Genomic DNA, 20,937 nt, shown 5'->3' with positions numbered 1-20,937 from the left:
ACAAAGTTCAAGAACGAGATGCGTGCAAAGTAAAGAACAATTGCTCATAAAAATTTTAATTGCATCACAAAGGCACAAACAACAATTAATAATATAATAATGCGTTACAAATTTCGCATGTATGCAAATGGGGCTGTAGAATTTAATATTAAATTCAGGGTTAAATATCTTAACGCAATTAGTAGGTGCGTCGTAAACCCGAGGTCATAATCTTTGGGGAGAATAACAGAAAGTGTGATTTATAATATAAATCTTGATGTGTTTAGTTTCAACAGCGTCAAATAATAGTACAATAAAGTTTTTGTCATAATGCAAAGTTAGAATTACTGACTAAATAATTGGGAACAATGAAAAGACAAAAAAGTATTGTCAAGTTTGTGACATTACAAAAAGGTAATGGTTAATCTTCCTCTTCCGTGTCTGAATCCTTAGTCCTGTTGCGAACCCCTAAACTTGCCATCATTTTGTCCTCAACCTTAGGTCTGGGGTCTTTCTTGATGGATGTTGGCACTGCGCCAGCTTTCCCCAGAAGGAACTCGAGTTCTGAGAAGAAATGAAAAACCATCATCAGTAATTTTAAGATAATATATGTAGCGATAATATTACGTGCCATACCGTCTATTGTCAAGTTCATTCCTCTGAGAGGAATTGGTCCAATAAATTGTTGCTTCATGTTCCCTTCAAAATAGACGAAAATGGTGGGTACGTTTTTATCCGGGTAGTTTGGGATACAAACGGTAGAAATACTCTTGATAAATTTTGTCGTGGGGAACTTAGCTGCTAGCTGAGTCAAGTGTTGATTGATTAAAGCACATAATGGTATCCTATTAACAAATGGACCAAGTCGTCAAAAAATTAGTAACCCATAAGGTTACAAAATTGGCTAAATTATTGCAAATATGGGCGCACCCTTGTTTATACAAGTGGAGGATGACCCATACCCCCTCCCCTGCTTTGTTGACCTCGGCTGTTGAAACAATGAGACCGAATGACTTTGATTGCGAGATTCAAATGATTTGTCCGCTTACATTTCGAGATTGAAATAAAATTGTCAACATCATTAATTATCAATAAAAATGGAATTTCCTGATAGTGAGTGTGTTCGGGTTTTTGAGAGTATGAGTCTTGTGAAATTGGCAGCTACATTACAGGCTGGCCAAGTTATCTTGACAAAGAGATTGTCACAAGGAACATTTACTCCAAATATAGTTGGTGGGGAAAGTGGGGAAAGTTTTAGTGAGATGGAGACAAGTTATAGTGAAAGTGGTGACAATAGTGAGGGGGGTGATGGTGGTCCAAGTCGAAAGAAGAAGAAGAAATTGTTGAAGGGCGAGGTGGACTTGGACGCATTGAAGTGGGTGGTTACGCAGCCCTGTAACCAAATTAGCAAGACTGACCCACCCCAGCCATTATGTGCTAAATGTCCCAAAGTCTATTCTGGATCAGCAATTGCTAATAAGTATGTACAATAAAATCATGATGAAATGGGTGAGGTTTTGATTATTTATATTGCATTTCATATTAGATGTCCGTTATCCGTACCTATTCTGCTCAATCCGACCCCTGCATATTCATGTCTCAACAATAAAATCATGGTTTATGGTTTCTGGTGCTCTCACCCTAAATGCAAACGACCTGATGGTGGCCCTTCTCTCATCAAAATCGGTCAAACGGGGAATGGATTAAATGGTGACCGCGTTGGACAACAATTGGAGCAAGTTCGAACATGCACTATCCCTACAGATTTTGATAAGAAGGAAGTTGCCAGACATTTCCACCAGCACTGGTTAGAGGATAATAAATCGTGCGACCCTTATCAATTTGTGCATTTCTCTATCATACAACAACTAACTCCTGATAAGGGTGGGTTAACAACATTATTTTAAAATGTACATATTTATGGCTGATGAATATTATGTCATTTGCACAGGGGAGGACGACAGATTATCCATTGAGAGAGCCTTGATACTCAGATTTCACACTAATCATCCTGACTTTGGAGTGAATGGTCAACTTCCTAACCCGCTTGCCACACGTACGAAAAAATTATCGTCGTCCTCCTCTTCTTCCTCGGTTGCTTATAAAACTAACAGACCCAAAAGCATACGAACCGAACGGTAAGATTAATGAAGCTCAGTATGAATAATAATATTTGTGTTGCTAATTTATTATCTAATCGCAGAAAACGAGCTGTTCCATTCAAAGTTATGGTGGCTATTGCACTAAAACAAGATCCGGACTTTTACCAGGCTTCATCAACCGAAATAACTACATTCATTCAGCTAAATTTCCCTGATTATGGAATGGAGGTCAGAAATATGGCTAAGATATTGCGTCTTAATGGAGATCAAAGTTATGATTCAAACAATCATGTAGCTGAGGAAGACAAAACGAATTGGTTCGTCACTGTAAAAAAAGGGAAAGGTGGTTCTGGTGGAGGCTCCACCTACGGATTTAGTTTACCACGTTGGCCTGCCACAAATGCCGAATTAACCTCATGGTTGCATGATGAGGAAACTATCGCCAATCTCAACACAATTGCTAAAGAAGGACTTAATTTAGATGAAATGTTAACTTGAAAATTGTACATAATTATTAATGAGTGTATTCACTAGTAAGCGATCCCACTATTTCTCAAATAAATAAATTGGATAATCGTCCAAACCAGTGTAATCCTGAGCAGAAATTTCCAGCACGGTCCCAAATTTAGACCTGACCAACTCCGACTTCAATTCTCGCAACCTTTTCGCCTTGTATTCAGCCAAGACTCGTTCCTCCTCATCGTCTTCTAGTTCGTCCAACTCGCCAAGGGATAACTTTTCGAGGTTAACACCTACATATAAGCTAGCTTATCATACATGCTAACTGCACAATAATTCAACATGTTAAAATAAACTTACTACCTCCCGTTTTTTCTTGAATCGTGCCTTCCAACATTTGCACAATTTCGTCCTCCGTCATTTCCTTCTCGATCGGTTTTTGTGGGATTATCCCCTTGGCTCGCAAAACGTCGTTCCATTCCGTGTCCTCGTTAGGGTTCTGGTTAAATAATAAAATTAATGTACACCGGAAATACAAGAAATAGTGTTTCATGATTATATTTAATACCTGCATGCTGCTGGCCAAAAACCAAGTTCACCACCTTCCTCCCTGGTTGGACAATAGAACAATTAAATAGGATTCAATTTAAATTCAAAATGACTATTAAATCTAATTAATTTCAAAACAGTTTTTACCGAAAAATGATAAAAATCTGAACAAAATACGTCGAGCGAAACTGAGAGAAGTGTGAGACTCCGACAGCGGGATGTATTTTTAGCACGTGTTAAAAATAATTGTACAGCAATAAACAATAACAAGTTTATTTTTTGTATTTTGTTTGTAATTTTTCAATGTATTTTTAGTAGTTTAATTTAGTTCACAATTAAAAATAAGGTTGTACAGACTCAATCCACAATCATGAGTGCATCCGGAAGTGGAAAGAAACCTGGTGGTAAAACCACTTCCGGCGGTATCGGAAATTGGTTCACTTGCGCCCAATGTGGAAAACGGCTTCCACGCAGTGCTTCTGCCAAACATGCAGACGCCGATTGTGGGGACGCGATGTATCCCCACATTCTGGATTATGGGAAAGAAACAGCGTCAACGTGCGCCTTGCTTGTGAATGCGACGACGACTTCCAGTAAAAATATTTTTATGAAATTACGAAACTATTGGTTTATTTTGCCTATAAAACTTGTGTTTCTTGTTAAATTTCAGAGATTCAGAACCTTCCATTCATCAAATGTTGTCGTTTGTCATCCAGCACCATTTTTATTCCGGAAGAACTCATTAGAGAATCGGTATTTGAAACGTTCAGCTGGGTCAGGGTGTCATTCATTAGGGAAGCTGGTGATGGCGACAAAGTCGACGAATCAAGCCCGCCCGTAGCAATGAGAGTTTGGCCTATTCCGGATTCTGTTTCGTCATCAAGTGTGTCTGGAAATGTGATGATGACGAAGGATGGTTTCCTGGCGAATAATGTAAAACGTCAATTTTGATACTATATGTATATTATTGGTGGTCAATCGCTTTCTTCTGATTGCAGGTACTCGCGTGTACTAATCTTGCCGTGAAGATTCAGCCATTGTCGCCTCGCATTGGGCGTAATTTCCCTGTCATACTTCCAGCAACATGCGTCATTCTTGAAATTGACGACGTTGCAGCAGAAATAGATCAAGTCACATTTGAATCAGACCGTTTCAGTCAAACGTTCAAAAACTGGTTTAGAGGAAGACTGATTGCAACCGGAAATCAGTTAAGGATAAGATACTACGCAGAAGTGGTGTCATTCATCGTGAAGAGCACTACACCACCTAGGCAAAAAGAAAGCCATGTGGAAGAAGATATGAACAAGTTATCCATCAGAGACGAGGAAGAGAGTGAACAATTCTTTGAAATTACAGACAAGACGGATGTGCAACTAGAATTGAAAAGTGGGAGTGAACAATTGGCAAAAGACATGGAAAAAAATATCGTCACGCTTAGTGATGTGGGAGGACTTGATACTATAATTAAAGAATTAGTTTCCACTATTAATTTTATATTCACTTCACAACTAAATGGTAACTTTTGTAAAACGTTATATGAAAGAAAACAGTTACCAGATTTTGATTTTGATTTGCTTTTGATTTTCCAGTTGCGAAAGGCATCCTTCTTCACGGACATTCTGGAACTGGGAAGACGCATTTAATTTATGCTCTTTGTAATCATTTTAAGTTGACACCTGTCCTCTTTAATGAATTTGCTTCTGTCTCCACGAAACAAATTGGATTGTCTGCTGCATCGAGCAATTCCATTTCAAAAGTGTTTCAAGATGCGATTGCAAAGTAATTTCATCGTGTTTATGTTCATTGTCTTGTCATGTTATAAATAATATCCTTTTTGTCAATTTGTAGATCACCTTCAGCAATTATCATAGAAAACTTGGACATTTTGGCCCCCAGCAAGTCATCGGGTGACAAACGGTCTTCAAACTTTGCTCAATCTCTCGTCTCCCTTGTGCCTACCTTATCCAAACTCAAATCTTCCACCAGAGTGGTCATTTTTGCATCCGCTACAGACATTGACAGCGTTGACTCTGGCCTTCGTTCTCCCCGAATCTTTGGAAAAGAAATCGATCTTCCGGTGCCCTCGAGAAAGGAAAGAGAACAAATCTTGAGGACGATATTATCAAAGATTAGCCATAAGTTTTCTAATGATGAAATTTCTGGTAAGATGTTTGTCGATTGTGTAATTGTCATAAATTATGTAAATGTAAATGCAATTTTAAAACAGAAATTGCTGGTGCAACTCATGGTTTTGTGGGAGCTGACCTTCACGGGTTATGTACTCAATCTGTTCAAGCTGCTGTTGAGAGGAATAAGGAAGCAAGCCATGTTAAAGTCGAGATGAAAGACATGGTCCCTTGTCTGAAAAGTGTGAAACCAAGTGCGATTAAAAGCATATTGGTCGATGTTCCTAATGTGAATATTAACTTATTCCATATTCGTTATATGAAACAAATCTGGATCATACTAATAAATACAATGTTATCCCTAGGTTCGCTGGAATGACATTGGTGGACAAACCGATCTCAAATTTAAATTAAAACAGGCAATCGAATGGCCTCTTAAACATCCCGAAGCGTTTCAACGCTTAGGAATAACTCCGCCAAAAGGAGTTTTAATGTATGGACCACCAGGTATGTGTAAACAGTAAACCTGATCACGATCATATCAACTATTACACGTATTTTGAATCGAAAAAAAATTATGTTTCCATCTAGGCTGTTCAAAAACCATGATAGCCAAAGCAATCGCGACTGAAAGTGGATTAAACTTCATCTCGGTGAAAGGATCAGAATTGTTTAGCAAATGGGTCGGTGAATCAGAAAAAGCTGTTCGAGATGTGTTCAGAAAAGCACGCCAAGTGTCCCCCTGCGTGGTATTTTTTGACGAAATCGACTCCCTCGGTGGTGAACGAGGATCAACTTCCGGTTCTTCCAACGTACACGAACGAGTCCTTGCTCAACTTTTAGTAGAGCTTGATGGGATCGAACCCCTTAAAGATGTTACAATCGTGGCTGCTACGAATCGACCTGATATCATCGACAAGGCCTTACTCCGTCCAGGAAGATTAGACCGTATAATTTACGTCCCTTTGCCAGACGTGGAAACTCGGATGGAAATTCTTAAAATACGGTTTAAGAAAATGCCAGTCGACAGCGATGTAGATATTGAAAGTATTGTGGGTTCAACAGAGGGCTATTCGGGGGCGGAGGTAGTAAACAAGTTAAATGTCAAACTAACTTAATCCAAGTAATTGCTAAATATTTTTTTGCTTCACAGTTGACTGCGTTATGTCATGAAGCCGCCATGAAAGCACTAGAAGATGACATCACCTCCCAAAAAGTTCAAAATCTCCACTTTCTCAAAGCCCTTGAAATAGTCAAGCCTCGAATTAACAAGGACCAAATACAATTTTATGAACAATACAGCAGTTCTCACAAAAGATAATCAAATTGTAACGGTAATTCCAACAATAAATTACTTAGATTAAGTTATTTATTACTTCATTCTACTACATAGAACTTTACAACTTGCCAGTACGAATTATTAGCATTTTGTTCAAATTGTCCAATGTTATATATGTAACATGATCGCATCACAAAAACTGACTTTATCTGAATACTTTTTAATTAAATGACTTGTTTTCCCTACATAACTGAGACAATAATGGCAAGGGCAGTAGCAATCGCAGCAACGGTCACCCCGGTAGTTGCGACTTCCTTGTTTTCGAATCCTTTTCCCATATCCCACGCCAAATGCCTGATCCCGTTAGCAAAATGGAACATGAAAGGCCAAGACAGGGCGTATTTCAACAGGAAAATACAAGCACCTCCGTAATGCATGGATTCGATAATGCCCAAATAGTGAGGAAAGCTTCCAGGCAGCATGAGCATTCCTAAGTAGTTGAAATTGATGTTATTTTTGTATATACTTGAATAGATGCTAAAAGTAATTACCAATTGCGAATCCAGACATGATCCCTGACATGGCCAAACCCGTTGCTCGATGTGTGATAGAACCAATCATGGTAACTTGCCATTTGTAGATTGTCAAATGTGGTGACATTGGGCGATTTAGACGCTTATTCTTGTCCCAAAAATCTTCCCCCTGTTTAAGAACGTCCGCCTTTGCACATGAAGAGGTAGCTAGCCTGGAAATTAACATTGTACGATTAAAACTTTGTAATTGTAATTAAATTAATATTAAAACAAAGTAAAGTACCATTTTGCTGCTGCTGGCGTAAGTTGTAGTTGACGTTGGAAGACGCCTTTTCCGAAAATTTGATACGATTGACGGGCTAGAGCCCTGCACATTAGAGAAATTACTCGATTAATACGTATACCAAAATTATTTCGAATTTACAAGAATTATAAGTAATAATTTGCTTCACTTACGTCGTGAACATTGCCATTTCTTGTACTTATCTATTAACGTCAGCCGGAGTACGGACACTAAATGACTGCAATTAGCGAATGAAACACGGTTAACGTATGATATAACAATTTAACTTTTCTTTTTAAATATTACGGTATTTTAAATTGTGTACAATAATTAAAATTAATAATATTACCTTTTTTATTTGCAGGCAGAACAAAATTCTTCCAACACCGCTCCTATGAGACAGAAATCCGGGCGGGTTGAGGATGACTTTCACTGCACAAAGTACGCGTACATTTTGTTGGATTCCATTCTCAATTTAATTTGAGTGACAAGTCGGCCCCCAGAAATTTATAACTTTAAACTTTACTGTTTTTAATTTGTAATTATAGTTAAGAACTAGATTTAAATAATTTGAACAGCGTCAAATGGCAGGTCGATCGAAAACGCAGCAGCGAAATCGCCCCACGGTCGCAACGTCTGAAGACTTTGACGAAGATGATCCCGTTCTAAATGTTGTACGGTTTGGGGTGGACAATGTAAAAAAGTTTATTAATGACACCATCCCTAAATGTCCTCAAGGTTAGTTAGTTTAGTCCAATTATTCATTTTACATGTATTTATTTGTTATTATTCATACTCTAATTCCAGAAAAGGGGAAGAAAGTAATGGCAACCAAAATGGAAAAACTCCTCGTCCGACTTATCAAGGCGGAAATGGTGTACACCAAGGCAAATAGTATTGTCAGCGAAGTTGTGGAGGAAATGCCGGATAACGTCACTGCAGAGGTGGACGACACACTCAAAACTTGTGACGAGATCTCCGAGGTAAATTCTTAAAACGCAACATTACACTTTCATAATGATAAATATCCAGTGATAATTAGATGGATGTTTAAATTATGTCTGCTATTAAATTATACAGACGTCCAATCAACACATTACAGAATTTGAGGAAGGACTTTCTCTCAACAAAATTAAACAACATCCCATGTACGAGAGAGTCATGCAAGATATTGAAGAAGCTTTAGATGGTACCGCACAAGAAAAATATTTATTGTTTTATCTATTTTAATTTAACTGGCTAATAATTACTGACTGATTCAATTTTATTACAGTGACGCCTACACAAAGCACTTCTTCATCATTGCAGCAGACTCAATCATCTCAGGAAACTACGGAGGACGAGGATGCTGGCGATACTACAGTGGACTTGGGAGGAGATGAAGATGTCGAGGTAAGTTTTTAAAGTATGAATTTAACTCACATTATTATGTATGAATTACATCTCTGTTTTCATTAACTGTTTCAGGGAACTCAGGATATGATTCCAACATGTGACCCAATTACAAAGGGACCACTTCTAGATCCGATAAGGAATAAAAAATGTGGTCACATTTATGGCAAGGCTTCAATTACCCAGATGATCAAGGCTAGTAATAAATTAAGGTCTGTTTTATTTCTTATTTTATAAATGGATACTATACTGTACAAATATCATTTCACGTATTTACTGTTTCAGATGCCCAATTGCTGGGTGCTCTAACAAAGATTTTGTTAGAGTAGCTCATCTCGTTGCGGATGAAAAATTGACTGCAGCAATAAAAAATCGGCAAGATGCTACCACAAAACAGACAAGACGTCGCTAGACCCTAACTAGCTTTATTTTAAGTAATTTAATTGGTTATAATGTTTCTCAAACTGTTAACCTTAAAAACTATTTTGTACCTTTCACAATTTCCCTGACGTCATATCATGACCATGACCAGACACATGTTGAAACTTACATTACTTTTCAATTGATTTTGTATGTAATAATTTCTTGTGAGTTTCTCATGTTTAAAGTACTTTGTAATAAATATGCATGTATAAAAATTATTTCGATAAATTGTCATTACGTTACGACACGACTATGACTGTAAGATCCATTTGATTTATGATTAAATTTCATTTATTTGCAAAACTGCATAAACGCTGGACATGACAGTTTCCCACATTGAGCAAAAAGTCTGGGAGACTTTCTCCTCACGAGTTTCATTTGCTCGGTGCAAGTTTGCATTTCACAAATTTGGGTCAGATTACTCAGATTCAAATGCACACTTTTTTTGTGTAATTTTCGCATAAACTTCTAAATGAGTGATTAGTCAAACAAAGCTTTAGAACTAAAATTCAATTTATGTGGGATTAGGAAATATAAAATTACAAGCTAAACATAAACTAAGGTTTCTCGTATCACATTTGCATAGTCGACGTCGACACGAAATAGTTCATCGCTTCCTTCCTTCGCTAACAAATACAGCAAATTGGGCTTATCATCAATCACATAAAATAATGGCGACAAACATGGGTAGCCGGCTATTTACCCCAAAAGCTACCAACAAAATCGTAAAGTAATAAAATTGGTTTTCATTCCTTGTTGCTGTTCACGACTTATCAGCAATAATTGGCGAAACTATTAGAATTTTTCTAATTATTTTTTAATAATTTACAATTTTAGGTTTTTATCCAAATTAAGCAGTGGGGTGGGACCACCTCCCGTCCCTAATCATCAATTCACTCCAGCAGGTAGCTAAATCATATGAGTAATTTGAAAAAAATATAACTGAAGGCTTTAATTTGTTGTACTACTTTAATTTTCAGGATGGATTTTTTGCTCATTCGCCCCCCACTTCCTTAAATTCTCGTCCAGAGGAGCTTTACATCAAAATTCTAATTTGAGCTTACAATTTCGTGGATTAAGATCGCGTCCATTTCAATCTTCAATTAAAACTAAACCACCGCAAACGGAACGAATAAAATCTAATGGTCAAATTCCTCACCGTTTTAATAACATGGATCGATTCAACTTTATCTTTAAACCGTTTGCATTCACAGCTTTGGTAATTATAATGCTAATTTTTGAATCAAACTTCTTTCCATGCTAATAATCTTTATTAACTAGGTCGGCACGTCCAGCATCATAGCATGCACAATCTGGCAGTATGAAGATTACCGGAGAAGTGTGATATCTGGAAGGTTTTCTTTATCTGCGTTAAGAGACTCGGTTTTTGGTGGTGGAAGTTCAAGTCAAAATCAGAGAAGAGTTAATGGAGAACTTATCGATAAAGCGGAAGCTTGGTGGAGCAGTTTATCTCCAGGAGAAAAGATATTCTGGCCAATTTGTGCAATTAACTCATTGGTTTGGTTAGCATGGAGGGTTCCAGCTTGGGCACCGACGATGGTCACGTATTTTAGTGCAACACCAGTAGGACGTAAGTAGTTAAATTTTTCAAAATGCTGTGCTTAAAGAATGTGGATTAATTCTATTTTCATAATTTCAGGAAGAATATGTCTACCAATGCTGCTCTCCACGTTTAGTCATTACTCATTTTTCCACCTTGCTGCCAATATGTTCGTTTTGCATTCGTTTATTCCAGGTATTTTAAATACGTCGCATTCAAGAACATCTAAGCACATCACAGTGAGTTAATATGTTAATCTCTTTGTTTCTAGCTGCTGCACAAATCCTGGGCAAAGAACAATTCGTCGCAATGTATTTGACTTCCGGAACAGTAGCCTCGTTAGGGTCACATTGTCACAAGTTGTTTGTTGGAAACACGACGCCTTCCCTGGGAGCTGTGAGCTTGATTTACTCTTAATTCTATACGGTGTTTCTCAATTTATAATTTCACTTTTCATGCAACCCTTTCTCTAGTCCGGTGCAATTATGGGAATCTTAGGATTGGTATGCACAAGAATGCCTGATATTCAGTTGGGTATCATTTTCCTTCCTGGAGTGCAATTTACGGCCGATACGGTATACTCAAAATTGGAATATTGCCTTTAAAAGTCCAAATTGTATGTCCAATTTTATATTATTTTAAATTTGTAACAGGCATTGAAATGCATTCTCGCAATTGACACTGCTGGAGTAGTCTTAGGATGGAAATTTATGGATCATGCGGCTCACTTGTCTGGATGCCTTTTTGGGATGTAAGATTTTCTCACTTCTTCAATTTTACATATTCGCATCATATCCCTAAATTCAAATTCGAATCGTGTTTGATATTCTACAGAGCCTTTAGCCATTACGGAGGACAAACATTTTGGGCCTTTCGCGATTTTGTGATGACGCAGTGGCACAAGTTTAGAATATCTTGATGAAACCGCGTATAAAAGCTTTAAATTTTAAATATAAAACAAGTCTAATCATTCTAGTAAACTTTTAATAACAACAAACAATTTGCAATCAAGTATTTTTATATGTCTGCAATTTATTTCAATTTTAAGGTTTTCTAATACTCATACTACGACTACTATGCAATAATTTCTGTGATCCCAAGATATAACATTTTGAATAATGTAACAAAAATGAGTAACAATAAGTCTGCTTAATCACTCACTATGGTCTGATAAAAACCCAGGGGAAAAAAATCAACAATGGGACACTGGATTTCAATAAATAGACTCTAGAGAATAAATAACATGGCACAAATAAATTAAGCTGGAAATTGTGCGAAGAAAAACTCGAGACTCGAGGGCGAACATGGTAAGGTCAGCAAAGATTTGTATTATTTTTGTTATATGCTGGACGAAGAGGAATATTGAAGTTGTGGGATTTGATTGGGAAAATTATTATTATTTATTTATTACAAGAGAGACTTTTCTTTCATTATTTTGTCGAATCCGGAAGGAGGGGAATGGATAAAGGTATCAAATGTTACGTCCAGTACAGCTCCTTCTTCAACTGTGAACAGATTAGAACAAAAATAAATTTAAAAATTCAGATACATTAAATATTTTGTTACTCTCACTTACCATACATCGCAGGATAAACGGTCCCTCTGACATTGCTGAAGGAAATTCCACCTTTATTACCATTCACATAAAAACTAAGTTCTATGTGGTCAAAACTGACTCCCTAAAAAAATTTTAAAAAATCACATTGAAAAGTGAATGTCACCAGATTATCAATATCAGATATGTTCATATATGCTACGAGATATGCTCACAATGATGTCCCCCTCTTCAATCTTTTGATCAAGTTTCCCAATCGACATTGAATTGAAGCAGAGCTCTCCATTATTTTTAAGTACCCATGAATCTGGATCTGCTCCCAGGGGTCCTTCCAACACCGCATTTCTTGTCCCCACGCCCACCGACCAGGTACCCTCTTGTTGTACTTTTACTTCAAAGTAGCTTTTCGTCTGCACGAGTGGGGCAGACCCAAGGGCAGCACCTTTGCCACAAATTCGCAACCCGTTCTTCACAACGACCACATCATTTCCGATGTAGCCGTTGTCCAAACATATTCCGGAAGCTATTCCACCACTCCCACCATTGCTGCTCATGGCCCCATCACTACTCACTGTCACCGTGTCTGCCCCTCCCGCTCCGATTATACTGTCAAACAAGAATTTGGCGGAGGAAGAACAGCACCACATTGTTAATGATTGTTATTTGGTTCTATCAACTAATTGTTACACACTGCTTTTAAGTCAAACTATTATTCACTGCATTATTACAACTATCCCATTAAATCAAACTAGTAGTAGGACTGTTAGTAATGTTCCCAAATTTAAAGATACAAAGACTCGTCTATTTCTGCAAATCCTAAACGATATCTTCCTCGCATATGGTACGGAAGTGGAACTACAGCAGGACAGGGGACTTGACCAGGTATTTCACAAAGACAATGACGACTACACCCGTATCCAAAGGAAGCCGGATTCTGTTTCACTTCCGCCGATTTTGCCTCTTCGTCAAGTTCTGAGAAACGTTAAAAAAATAATATCATACATCACATTTACAAAATTTCAAATGATCGTATATTTAATTACCCTCCTTGGTTTTGCACAGCGTTCTAACAAGCCTCTCTTGAATTTGGTCTTTGGTTTGACGATCAATGTCCATCAACAGGTCCCTCCCACTGTTGAAGAAGACACGGATGAAGGGGGATGGTGTTGTGTCGCGAAAAGTGATGACTTGCACGTCCGGATTTTTGTACTGGAGTTGAGTCAAGTGCCAGTATACGAATTGTCTCGCCCCCTCTGAGTTCCCCCCCTTGTTATTGTAATTAACGGAGACGATTCGGACAAAGGGTTTCAAAATTAGTTTGGTATCGTTTAAGTGTTGTAGTGTTCTTCGCACAGGGTGAAATCCTTTCATAAACGGCATAATGGCCCAATAAACGGAATTGTGGGAGGAACGACGCCTTGCAGGTCAAATAGGGTCGTAGATTAAAGATGACCAGTCCGATTTTAAGAGTTTGGCCGTTTGTGACCTAGGTTAATACACACTAAATAGTTACTGATCAATAACAAACGTACCATTCTTATTCATCGTGCATTTAGTTAAAATTTTAGTAAAATATTTGATTGAAGACTTACCAAGAAGTATTTCCGCGGAAGAAGATATTTCAGAAGTGAGAAAAAGAACAAGAAACGAACAAAAAGGACAAATTACTAATCTACTCTAGTACATTCTGTCCTTATTAATAGTTATAGAAGTTTTAAATGATTCAATTACAAATTAATTTTAATATGATGACGTGCGGAAGACAAAATCAACGAATCCCGGATCACAGATGGGAACAAATTCACACGACTGCGCTCCGCTGGCTCTCACTCACAAAGTCGTCATCATTTATGAGCATTTTGCATGCAGCATGAAGAATGCACTGGGTTTGCAAATTATGGAACAAATTTATACTTGACCTCGAAACTGTTATATAGGAAATATTTCAATCATTTCCGTTCCTGAAGAAGTGCGTGGCCAAATAAGGCATTAAAAAATATGGAAATTTTGAAGTTTCAAAAAATGGGTTCACAGAATGTCATAAAAACAAATTCAGGAAAGTCGAGTAGACTATTGCGTAACGTTCCAGTTTTAAAATCGGATGCAGACTTGCATAAGAAATGAATGCCGACCATTATTTCTGGGTGATATTAATAGTAGGATACAAGTTCTGAAAGCATGCATAAATAAAACAAATTCTGATTGGCATAAGTATATGATGATATATATCTGAGAGCTCTTTGGAAAAAGTGGTAACCAAATAAATAGCAAATTAATGTTGTCATCTATTGGTAGATGGTTAAATTAAAATTAACATTATTATTTTCTAGTCTGAAGTATCCCCTGACTCTCATCTGCCCCCATCGCCCCTCTCTCCCACTGGAATCAATCGAAACGAACAACCTGCCCGGATTTTGTCTACATTGCATAATCAAGTCAGCTAGAACTTTGTAGCAAATACGTGTAGCTCATTTAAAAAATAATAATTTACTTTAATTGGTTCACTTTGTTTAATGTCTAAACCTTTGTAATGCACATACATACATGTACTTAAGACCAAAAATGTTTTAGCCCATAAGAATTAATTAATTACCCGTGATTTTAAATGTGTTCAGTTATCAATCAATCAATCAATCAATCAATAATTTGGATTAATTATTTTATACGGTGACCATTGACCATATCAAAAATATAATTTGTTCCTTTTCTCTCATACCTCAAATGTGTATAAGTATTAACAAAATATTATGTGCGTTTTAATCCTTTATTATAACTTAATTACCTATTTAATTAATCTATGTAGATTAATTAATGGTAGTTTACCCTACCATGTACCGCACCGTTTACATTTATCGTTAGAGAGAGCTTGTTTTTTGTGATGTACTCTACTTTGTAAAAATAGTATGCAAATTATATATGTGTACACGCTTTAAAGAACAATTATAAATATAACTCTAATCTAATCAAGGGCATAATTTGCATTTATAACATTCCCCGGGGAAAGCTTTCTAATAAAATAAATCTGACATTAACATTTTGTGGACGATCAACGATGTAGAGTGTGTCAGACCTTGGGATGTGAAACTTGTGTACCAAATTCATCTACGAAACGTAGATTGATATTATTCATTGACCTGGGCAGAAACTCTGGTTTTCAATTTCAGTTTTAACATTGAACACTGAAAATTTGCATAAAAATTGTAGGAAAAGGAAAGTCATGCATGAGCGTCATATGATGCAGAAACAGCTAAGCATGCATAAAAAACAATAGCTAATTTTGAATTCATATTAGTACAAATGACAGCTCTTTGGAAAAAGTGGTGGCCCTTAAAAGGGCCGTTGGTTTGTGGTTGAGTAGGGTTGTTTCCAGTTTAGGCACGTTCTCCACGGATTCGGCGAGCGAGTTGGATGTCCTTGGGCATGATGGTGACCCGCTTGGCGTGGATGGCGCACAAGTTGGTGTCCTCAAAGAGACCGACCAAGTAGGCCTCGGACGCCTCCTGCAAAGCCATGACGGCAGAGGATTGGAATCGGAGATCCGTCTTGAAATCCTGAGCGATTTCTCTCACGAGTCGTTGGAAGGGGAGCTTGCGGATGAGAAGCTCAGTGCTCTTCTGGTAACGACGGATTTCTCGGAGGGCAACGGTTCCAGGCCTGTAACGATGGGGTTTCTTGACACCTCCGGTCGCAGGGGCGCTCTTCCTGGCAGCCTTGGTGGCGAGCTGCTTGCGGGGGGCTTTCCCTCCAGTGGATTTACGAGCAGTTTGCTTGGTACGAGCCATTGTTTATTTGTAGATTGGGTATTAGAGTTGTTCTCAAGAGGAATATGAGACAGCAAGTGATGAAGTTTTTCACGTTGGGCTGCTGTTTTATAGAGAAGGGCTGAGTTCTGAGCGAGAAAGAGGATTGGCTGAAAGTAAGCAGTGAAAGCCCGCTCTCTTCTCAGAACTCAAGAGGTCTGCTCCGCAACTCAGCCAGTTGGTATAAATTCAAGCTCGACTCCAACAAAGTTCATCACAAGCTGCTGATATCTCACTCTGAGAACATCTCTCCTAGTTCAATTACAACCAACTACTCATCATCATGTCTGGCCGTGGCAAGGGAGGAAAGGTGAAGGGAAAGGCAAAGTCCCGATCCAGCCGTGCAGGACTCCAGTTCCCAGTGGGTCGTATCCATCGTCTCTTGAGGAAGGGGAATTACGCCGAGCGAGTGGGTGCTGGTGCCCCAGTCTACTTGGCTGCCGTCATGGAGTACTTGGCCGCTGAAGTCCTCGAGTTGGCTGGAAACGCTGCCCGAGACAACAAAAAGACCAGGATCATCCCCCGTCACCTCCAACTCGCCATCCGAAACGACGAGGAGTTGAACAAGCTGCTCTCCGGGGTCACCATCGCCCAGGGAGGTGTCCTTCCCAACATCCAAGCCGTCCTTCTCCCCAAGAAGACGGAAAAGAAGTCCGCCTAATCAGCTTTCACAAATCTACACGCTCATAACCCAACGGCCCTTTTAAGGGCCACCACATTTTCCAAAGAGCTCAATATGTGCGAAATAACATCCACATTCATTTGTCATATGTGTCGAATTATTCGATTTCAGATAATGATAAATTCAAATCAGGACTTTGCATTGCATCTAGTTATTCAATGGAATAACTAGACTGAGAAACCTGGAATATAAAACCTCAGAATTGGAATCATTTTGAAAACTCAAAATAGAAGTAATATGTCTTTAAATTGGGGAGTTTTATTTTTGGGCGCTGTATGGACATTTTGTGCAGACTTATTGTTAGTATTGAGGAGGAACCAGCGACAATTAATAAATTATGATTCTTAAAAAATCATTAATTTATTGAACATGAAGATAGTTATTTTGATCCTCATAATGCCATTGTGGTGTTTGAGTGAAAACCTCTACTACGCCGTCACCTACACCGAGCACGCCAAGAGGAAGACCGTCACCGCCATGGACGTCGTCTATGCCCTCAAGCGACAAGGCCGCACCCTTTACGGATTCGGCGGTTAAACATCTCGTCCTCCAATCTTATCTGATCTCGTAAAACCCAACGGCCCTTTTAAGGGCCACCACATTTTCCAAAGAGCTATAAATCTATCAATCTACATAATACATTAAATAGATATATCATGTGTTTACTTATTATTGCACTGGTCAAGTTTATGATATGAGATGTATGCGATGTATCGTGTATCGGAGCTTCCGTGTCAGTTGATGATTATGGAGGAAAGAACGACTAAAAAAAATTTTATGAAAAATAAATACAAACTGAAATGATTCTCAAAATTATATTGCTGTGATGTAAATGATGAAAATCTAATAAATTTTGCATACATGAATATTAAATCATTGATGATGATGATTTGTTATTGCACTGCCGTGCCGTGTGGGGGTCCCACTGGGGACAGATAATGTCCCCTCGGTTATTGGATGTCCGCATCGTTTACCCATGTTATACAAACCCCTCCCTTCTCTATTCTAAAGTGTTAATGTTCCCACACCTTCGAAGACCCCTGTGCAAGTGCCACCAAATTTTGACATTAATTGCGATGTGAGAGTTTATTAGATCATGATAACTCGTAATTTCATCAGTATCATTATATTGGTTTAATGTTGGATTCACGTTTCATTGGACTATGCGCTTGTGGAGTATGATGTGGAAATCTCTACTAAATTTGCAGATTTTTTGATGACATCGTGCTCTTGGCAGGCTTATCATCTCGTCTGGACAGTATCGGTAGGTAAAACTGGACATAGGTCAAAGGATGACGTATCAAATTGAGCATTTAAAATAATTTACATTATGGACAGTTATTTTGCTTAATGCTATGCATTCGAAAAGCGTTGTATTAACTGCAAAGTAAAGTCCCATACGATTTTAACTACCAATTCATAACACCATACCATACTTCTGTTCTACACATTCATAAAAGCAAATATCAAGTCACATTCGCCAGGCAATAAGTAAATCTGTGCAATAAGCTGATGATAAAATCGCTTCATAAAGTTCTCACTTTTTCCCTCCATGCAAGAAATCTTACCCACAACTCAACCGCCACTCTGGCAACTCAGGAGGGAAAGCAGCCGCCCCGAGTACGTCGGCACTCTCGTATCCCCATCCCCTTATAAATCCAGTCTCAATCTCAATCTTGCCTCATCCTGCGTCAAATACTGCTGTCTATCTCACTGAAAGAAAAAGCATCAAAAACAACAAACTGATCATCATGTCCGAAGAAACTGCGACTGCCGCCCCAGCGGCCACTCCCGCTCCTGCGAAGAAAGGCAAGGCCCCCAAGAGCCCCAAGAAAGCTGGCGCTGCAAAGCCAAAGGGGGCGAAGGCTGCTGCGTCTCACCCACCCACTACTCAAATGGTCATCAACGCGGTCAAGTCCCTGAAGGAAAGGAATGGCTCTTCTCTGCAAGCAGTCAAGAAGTTCATCGCCGATACCTACAAGGTTGACACCACCAAGCAAGCCACCTTCATTCGTAAAGCCATCACGAAGTTGGTTGAGACTGGAAAACTGACCCAAACCAAGGGAACTGGGGCAAGTGGGTCCTTCAAAATTCCAGTCGCTGCTAAGGCTGCTGCTGGGGAGAAGAAGGCCAAGTCTCCAAAAAAGAAGACCACCAAACCCAAGAAAGCTGCTTCCCCAAAGAAGAAGGCCGCCCCCAAGGCGAAGAAATCTGCGTCTCCAAAAAAGAAGGCAGCTGCCAAGCCGAAGAAGGCTAAGGCCGCAGCACCTGCAGCCGCACCCAGTGCCCCAGCTGCAGCATCATCATCTCCAGCTGCACCCAAACCTGCTGCTGCCAAGAAGCCGAAGAAGGCTCCAAAGGTCAAGCTTCCCAAGGCGAAGAAAGCAAAGTCCCCCAAGAAGGCGAAGCCAGCAAAGAAAGCGGCCCCCAAAAAGGCTTAAACATCATCCTCTCTTCTGACAACAAACTTTAACCCAACGGCCCTTTTAAGGGCCACTACTTTTTCCAAAGAGCTATGGTCTAATAATGATCCTCTTTCATGAATTTCAGCTAATAACTAGAGATGAATAATTCATGCATTTTGGGCATAATGGAAATATGTTGCTCAAAACTTAATTCATTTAATATACTTCCAATTAGTATGACATGAGCTGCGATTGACCAGAGCAGTCACCAACAAAATGGTCGATGCGCCTCCGTGGCTGGGTTGCAAAAATCCTTATCCACAAATATGATGCTTCCCCTCCAAACCCTTCGGATGATAATGTCCCCATTGTCCGGGTGAGGCGTCGACGGCTCGGCGAATAAATGTCGACGAATCTCCAATCTTCAACCGCGTCCTATGCAAAACATCTCTTAAAGGTCCCGTACATATTCAACACTTTCTCCTCAATTGTCAGTCTGCTTTGCGTCGTTGTTGTATGCATAATTTGTTTAATAATTAATTCTGGTTTTATGACAAATCAGTAATCAATGATAAGAACCAGAATCTCACATGGGGCCAGGATGAAAATAAATGCAATCGCCGTTGTCTGCATCAAAGTTTTCGAACAAGCAAAATTAATTTGGTTGAAATTTGCAAAATTGAGCACGACTATTTCGATTTGTGACATGAAGTCCAACCATTTTATTTTTCATTCCCTCACTTGCATGCAAATTTGATTTTCCCATAGTATGATATCCATACCCCGGACAAATATTTTTTTATCCTACCCTACTCGTGTTGAGCTCAACATGAGTAGGGTAGGATAAAAAAATATTTTTGGATGATATCATTGATATCATCCAAAAATGCATGCACAATTTAGTAGAGGTTTTCACTCAAACACCACAATGGCATTATGAGGATCAAAATAACTATCTTCATGTTCAATAAATTAATGATTTTTTAAGAATCATAATTTATTAATTGTCGCTGGTTCCTCCTCAATACTAACAATAAGTCTGCACAAAATGTCCATACAGCGCCCAAAAATAAAACTCCCCAATTTAAAGACATATTACTTCTATTTTGAGTTTTCAAAATGATTCCAATTCTGAGGTTTTATATTCCAGGTTTCTCAGTCTAGTTATTCCATTGAATAACTAGATGCAATGCAAAGTCCTGATTTGAATTTATCATTATCTGAAATCGAATAATTCGACACATATGACAAATGAATGTGGATGTTATTTCGCACATATTGAGCTCTTTGGAAAATGTGGTGGCCCTTAAAAGGGCCGTTGGGTTTTACGAGATCAGGTAAGGTGGGAGGACGAAATGATTAACCGCCGAATCCGTAGAGGGTGCGGCCTTGTCGCTTGAGGGCATAGACGACGTCCATGGCGGTGACCGTCTTCCTCTTGGCGTGCTCGGTGTAGGTGACGGCGTCTCGGATGACGTTTTCAAGGAAGACCTTGAGGACTCCACGGGTCTCTTCGTAGATAAGGCCAGAGATACGCTTGACACCCCCACGACGAGCAAGACGACGGATGGCAGGCTTGGTGATTCCTTGGATGTTATCACGCAGGACTTTACGATGTCTCTTGGCGCCTCCTTTGCCGAGTCCCTTTCCTCCCTTTCCACGACCAGTCATTTTGAAATAATTTGATGAGAAGTAGTTTAGACTTGTAAAAGTTGTAAAGTTGACGAGTGATGTAGACTGACTGAAATGAGATTGATTATATACACCACGAGAGCGGACGTTGGTGAACCGGGTAGACTTTTTCCTCCT

The 20,937-nt window shown here is 38.9% G+C and overlaps 12 protein-coding genes and 1 long non-coding RNA gene across 15 annotated transcripts; 7 read left to right on the top strand and 6 right to left on the bottom strand.

The window, feature by feature from the left end:
* Positions 1-40: 40 nt before the first annotated feature.
* On the bottom strand, positions 41-3,331 carry LOC110844524 (viral IAP-associated factor homolog). Of its 2 annotated transcripts, none has more exons than XM_035847557.1 (7): positions 3,237-3,331; positions 3,109-3,150; positions 2,901-3,039; positions 2,666-2,833; positions 910-967; positions 616-824; positions 41-543 (listed from the first exon to the last, which is right to left on the bottom strand). In XM_035847557.1, the coding sequence occupies exons 2-7, from the start codon at positions 3,112-3,114 to the stop codon at positions 401-403; spliced, it is 723 nt and encodes a 240-aa protein (XP_035703450.1). In that variant the 5' UTR covers positions 3,115-3,150; positions 3,237-3,331; the 3' UTR covers positions 41-400. The 2 variants fall into 2 exon arrangements, with proteins under 2 accessions (XP_035703450.1, XP_021946436.1); XM_022090744.2 differs by having other exon boundaries at positions 2,904-3,039.
* On the top strand, positions 961-2,679 carry LOC110844523. The gene is made up of 4 exons (XM_022090743.2): positions 961-1,459; positions 1,526-1,863; positions 1,931-2,117; positions 2,183-2,679. The coding sequence occupies exons 1-4, from the start codon at positions 1,077-1,079 to the stop codon at positions 2,577-2,579; spliced, it is 1,305 nt and encodes a 434-aa protein (XP_021946435.1). The 5' UTR covers positions 961-1,076; the 3' UTR covers positions 2,580-2,679.
* A 94-nt stretch (positions 3,332-3,425) lies between the features above and the next one.
* Positions 3,426-6,583, top strand: LOC110845356 (ATPase family protein 2 homolog). The gene is made up of 9 exons (XM_022091754.2): positions 3,426-3,682; positions 3,760-4,022; positions 4,088-4,604; positions 4,679-4,868; positions 4,938-5,251; positions 5,317-5,504; positions 5,581-5,722; positions 5,807-6,300; positions 6,369-6,583. Exons 1-9 carry the CDS (start codon positions 3,460-3,462, stop codon positions 6,534-6,536), a joined length of 2,499 nt encoding a protein of 832 aa, XP_021947446.1. The 5' UTR covers positions 3,426-3,459; the 3' UTR covers positions 6,537-6,583.
* LOC110844521 (succinate dehydrogenase cytochrome b560 subunit, mitochondrial) lies at positions 6,554-7,801 on the bottom strand. The gene is made up of 5 exons (XM_022090740.2): positions 7,660-7,801; positions 7,484-7,548; positions 7,311-7,394; positions 7,046-7,239; positions 6,554-6,984 (listed from the first exon to the last, which is right to left on the bottom strand). Exons 2-5 carry the CDS (start codon positions 7,498-7,500, stop codon positions 6,737-6,739), a joined length of 543 nt encoding a protein of 180 aa, XP_021946432.1. The 5' UTR covers positions 7,501-7,548; positions 7,660-7,801; the 3' UTR covers positions 6,554-6,736.
* On the top strand, positions 7,718-9,375 carry LOC110844519 (E3 SUMO-protein ligase MMS21). Its single transcript, XM_022090737.2, has 6 exons — positions 7,718-8,048; positions 8,118-8,293; positions 8,391-8,499; positions 8,584-8,702; positions 8,778-8,914; positions 8,988-9,375. Exons 1-6 carry the CDS (start codon positions 7,895-7,897, stop codon positions 9,112-9,114), a joined length of 822 nt encoding a protein of 273 aa, XP_021946429.1. The 5' UTR covers positions 7,718-7,894; the 3' UTR covers positions 9,115-9,375.
* A 109-nt stretch (positions 9,376-9,484) lies between these two features.
* On the top strand, positions 9,485-11,700 carry LOC110844518 (presenilins-associated rhomboid-like protein, mitochondrial). Its single transcript, XM_022090736.2, has 9 exons — positions 9,485-9,855; positions 9,963-10,030; positions 10,106-10,344; positions 10,407-10,716; positions 10,786-10,881; positions 10,958-11,082; positions 11,160-11,261; positions 11,340-11,437; positions 11,521-11,700. The coding sequence occupies exons 1-9, from the start codon at positions 9,797-9,799 to the stop codon at positions 11,603-11,605; spliced, it is 1,182 nt and encodes a 393-aa protein (XP_021946428.1). The 5' UTR covers positions 9,485-9,796; the 3' UTR covers positions 11,606-11,700.
* On the bottom strand, positions 11,699-12,923 carry LOC110844520 (SPRY domain-containing protein 7). Its single transcript, XM_022090739.2, has 3 exons — positions 12,457-12,923; positions 12,263-12,365; positions 11,699-12,191 (listed from the first exon to the last, which is right to left on the bottom strand). The coding sequence occupies exons 1-3, from the start codon at positions 12,886-12,888 to the stop codon at positions 12,094-12,096; spliced, it is 633 nt and encodes a 210-aa protein (XP_021946431.1). The 5' UTR covers positions 12,889-12,923; the 3' UTR covers positions 11,699-12,093.
* Positions 12,917-14,019, bottom strand: LOC110844522 (probable 28S ribosomal protein S25, mitochondrial). Of its 2 annotated transcripts, none has more exons than XM_022090742.2 (3): positions 13,834-14,019; positions 13,285-13,742; positions 12,917-13,213 (listed from the first exon to the last, which is right to left on the bottom strand). In XM_022090742.2, exons 2-3 carry the CDS (start codon positions 13,619-13,621, stop codon positions 13,023-13,025), a joined length of 528 nt encoding a protein of 175 aa, XP_021946434.1. In that variant the 5' UTR covers positions 13,622-13,742; positions 13,834-14,019; the 3' UTR covers positions 12,917-13,022. The 2 variants fall into 2 exon arrangements, with proteins under 2 accessions (XP_021946434.1, XP_021946433.1); XM_022090741.2 differs by having other exon boundaries at positions 13,285-13,727.
* Positions 14,020-14,167: 148 nt separating this feature from the next.
* Positions 14,168-15,325, top strand: LOC118434320. Its single transcript, XR_004833929.1, has 2 exons — positions 14,168-14,493; positions 14,572-15,325. It is a non-coding gene; the product is annotated as an uncharacterized LOC118434320 (long non-coding RNA).
* Positions 15,326-15,559: 234 nt separating this feature from the next.
* Positions 15,560-16,093, bottom strand: LOC110842836 (histone H3). Its single transcript, XM_022088669.2, has one exon. It carries the CDS (start codon positions 16,021-16,023, stop codon positions 15,613-15,615), a length of 411 nt encoding a protein of 136 aa, XP_021944361.1. The 5' UTR covers positions 16,024-16,093; the 3' UTR covers positions 15,560-15,612.
* A 152-nt stretch (positions 16,094-16,245) lies between these two features.
* On the top strand, positions 16,246-16,757 carry LOC110842838 (histone H2A). The gene has a single exon (XM_022088671.2). The coding sequence runs from the start codon at positions 16,325-16,327 to the stop codon at positions 16,700-16,702; it is 378 nt and encodes a 125-aa protein (XP_021944363.1). The 5' UTR covers positions 16,246-16,324; the 3' UTR covers positions 16,703-16,757.
* A 1,638-nt stretch (positions 16,758-18,395) lies between these two features.
* On the top strand, positions 18,396-19,222 carry LOC110842835 (histone H1B). The gene has a single exon (XM_022088668.2). The coding sequence runs from the start codon at positions 18,475-18,477 to the stop codon at positions 19,162-19,164; it is 690 nt and encodes a 229-aa protein (XP_021944360.1). The 5' UTR covers positions 18,396-18,474; the 3' UTR covers positions 19,165-19,222.
* Positions 19,223-20,425: 1,203 nt separating this feature from the next.
* LOC110842840 (histone H4) lies at positions 20,426-20,871 on the bottom strand. The gene has a single exon (XM_022088673.2). The coding sequence runs from the start codon at positions 20,797-20,799 to the stop codon at positions 20,488-20,490; it is 312 nt and encodes a 103-aa protein (XP_021944365.1). The 5' UTR covers positions 20,800-20,871; the 3' UTR covers positions 20,426-20,487.
* Between the last annotated feature and the right edge of the window lie 66 nt (positions 20,872-20,937).

This window comes from Folsomia candida, unplaced genomic scaffold, assembly GCF_002217175.1.
Source record: "Folsomia candida strain VU population unplaced genomic scaffold, ASM221717v1 Fcan01_Sc002, whole genome shotgun sequence".
NCBI classification, from domain to species: Eukaryota; Metazoa; Arthropoda; class Collembola; order Entomobryomorpha; family Isotomidae; genus Folsomia; species Folsomia candida.
This window is presented reverse-complemented; position numbering and strand designations above follow the sequence as displayed.

Bases quoted from the DNA above. Each gene is read 5' to 3' on its own strand.
- LOC110844523 (XM_022090743.2), top strand. From the start codon at position 1,077: ATGGAATTTCCTGATAGTGAGTGTGTTCGGGTTTTTGAGAGTATGAGT. The intron at 1,864-1,930 runs GTGGGTTAACAA...TCATTTGCACAG, and splicing joins ACAACTAACTCCTGATAAGG to GGGAGGACGACAGATTATCC. The intron at 2,118-2,182 runs GTAAGATTAATG...ATCTAATCGCAG, and splicing joins AAAAGCATACGAACCGAACG to AAAACGAGCTGTTCCATTCA.
- LOC110844524 (XM_035847557.1), bottom strand. The intron at 2,834-2,900 runs GTAAGTTTATTT...GCTTATATGTAG, and splicing joins TCAAGAAAAAACGGGAGGTA to GTGTTAACCTCGAAAAGTTA. The intron at 968-2,665 runs GTTTGGACGATT...TTGTTTCAACAG, and splicing joins TTCTGCTCAGGATTACACTG to CCGAGGTCAACAAAGCAGGG.
- LOC110845356 (XM_022091754.2), top strand. From the start codon at position 3,460: ATGAGTGCATCCGGAAGTGGAAAGAAACCTGGTGGTAAAACCACTTCC. The intron at 5,505-5,580 runs GTGAATATTAAC...TGTTATCCCTAG, and splicing joins TATTGGTCGATGTTCCTAAT to GTTCGCTGGAATGACATTGG. The intron at 5,723-5,806 runs GTATGTGTAAAC...GTTTCCATCTAG, and splicing joins TTTAATGTATGGACCACCAG to GCTGTTCAAAAACCATGATA.
- LOC110844521 (XM_022090740.2), bottom strand. The intron at 7,240-7,310 runs GTACTTTACTTT...GTTAATTTCCAG, and splicing joins ACGCCAGCAGCAGCAAAATG to GCTAGCTACCTCTTCATGTG. The intron at 6,985-7,045 runs GTAATTACTTTT...TCAACTACTTAG, and splicing joins CATGTCTGGATTCGCAATTG to GAATGCTCATGCTGCCTGGA.
- LOC110844519 (XM_022090737.2), top strand. From the start codon at position 7,895: ATGGCAGGTCGATCGAAAACGCAGCAGCGAAATCGCCCCACGGTCGCA. The intron at 8,703-8,777 runs GTAAGTTTTTAA...TAACTGTTTCAG, and splicing joins GAGGAGATGAAGATGTCGAG to GGAACTCAGGATATGATTCC. The intron at 8,915-8,987 runs GTCTGTTTTATT...TTACTGTTTCAG, and splicing joins AAGGCTAGTAATAAATTAAG to ATGCCCAATTGCTGGGTGCT.
- LOC110844518 (XM_022090736.2), top strand. From the start codon at position 9,797: ATGGCGACAAACATGGGTAGCCGGCTATTTACCCCAAAAGCTACCAAC. The intron at 10,882-10,957 runs GTATTTTAAATA...CTTTGTTTCTAG, and splicing joins TTTGCATTCGTTTATTCCAG to CTGCTGCACAAATCCTGGGC. The intron at 11,262-11,339 runs GTATACTCAAAA...AATTTGTAACAG, and splicing joins TGCAATTTACGGCCGATACG to GCATTGAAATGCATTCTCGC.
- LOC110844520 (XM_022090739.2), bottom strand. From the start codon at position 12,888: ATGTGGTGCTGTTCTTCCTCCGCCAAATTCTTGTTTGACAGTATAATC. The intron at 12,366-12,456 runs GTGAGCATATCT...AAATTTTTTTAG, and splicing joins TTGAAGAGGGGGACATCATT to GGAGTCAGTTTTGACCACAT. The intron at 12,192-12,262 runs GTAAGTGAGAGT...ATCTGTTCACAG, and splicing joins CGTTTATCCTGCGATGTATG to TTGAAGAAGGAGCTGTACTG.
- LOC110844522 (XM_022090742.2), bottom strand. From the start codon at position 13,621: ATGCCGTTTATGAAAGGATTTCACCCTGTGCGAAGAACACTACAACAC. The intron at 13,214-13,284 runs GTAATTAAATAT...AACGTTTCTCAG, and splicing joins GCTGTGCAAAACCAAGGAGG to AACTTGACGAAGAGGCAAAA.
- LOC110842836 (XM_022088669.2), bottom strand. From the start codon at position 16,023: ATGGCTCGTACCAAGCAAACTGCTCGTAAATCCACTGGAGGGAAAGCC.
- LOC110842838 (XM_022088671.2), top strand. From the start codon at position 16,325: ATGTCTGGCCGTGGCAAGGGAGGAAAGGTGAAGGGAAAGGCAAAGTCC.
- LOC110842835 (XM_022088668.2), top strand. From the start codon at position 18,475: ATGTCCGAAGAAACTGCGACTGCCGCCCCAGCGGCCACTCCCGCTCCT.
- LOC110842840 (XM_022088673.2), bottom strand. From the start codon at position 20,799: ATGACTGGTCGTGGAAAGGGAGGAAAGGGACTCGGCAAAGGAGGCGCC.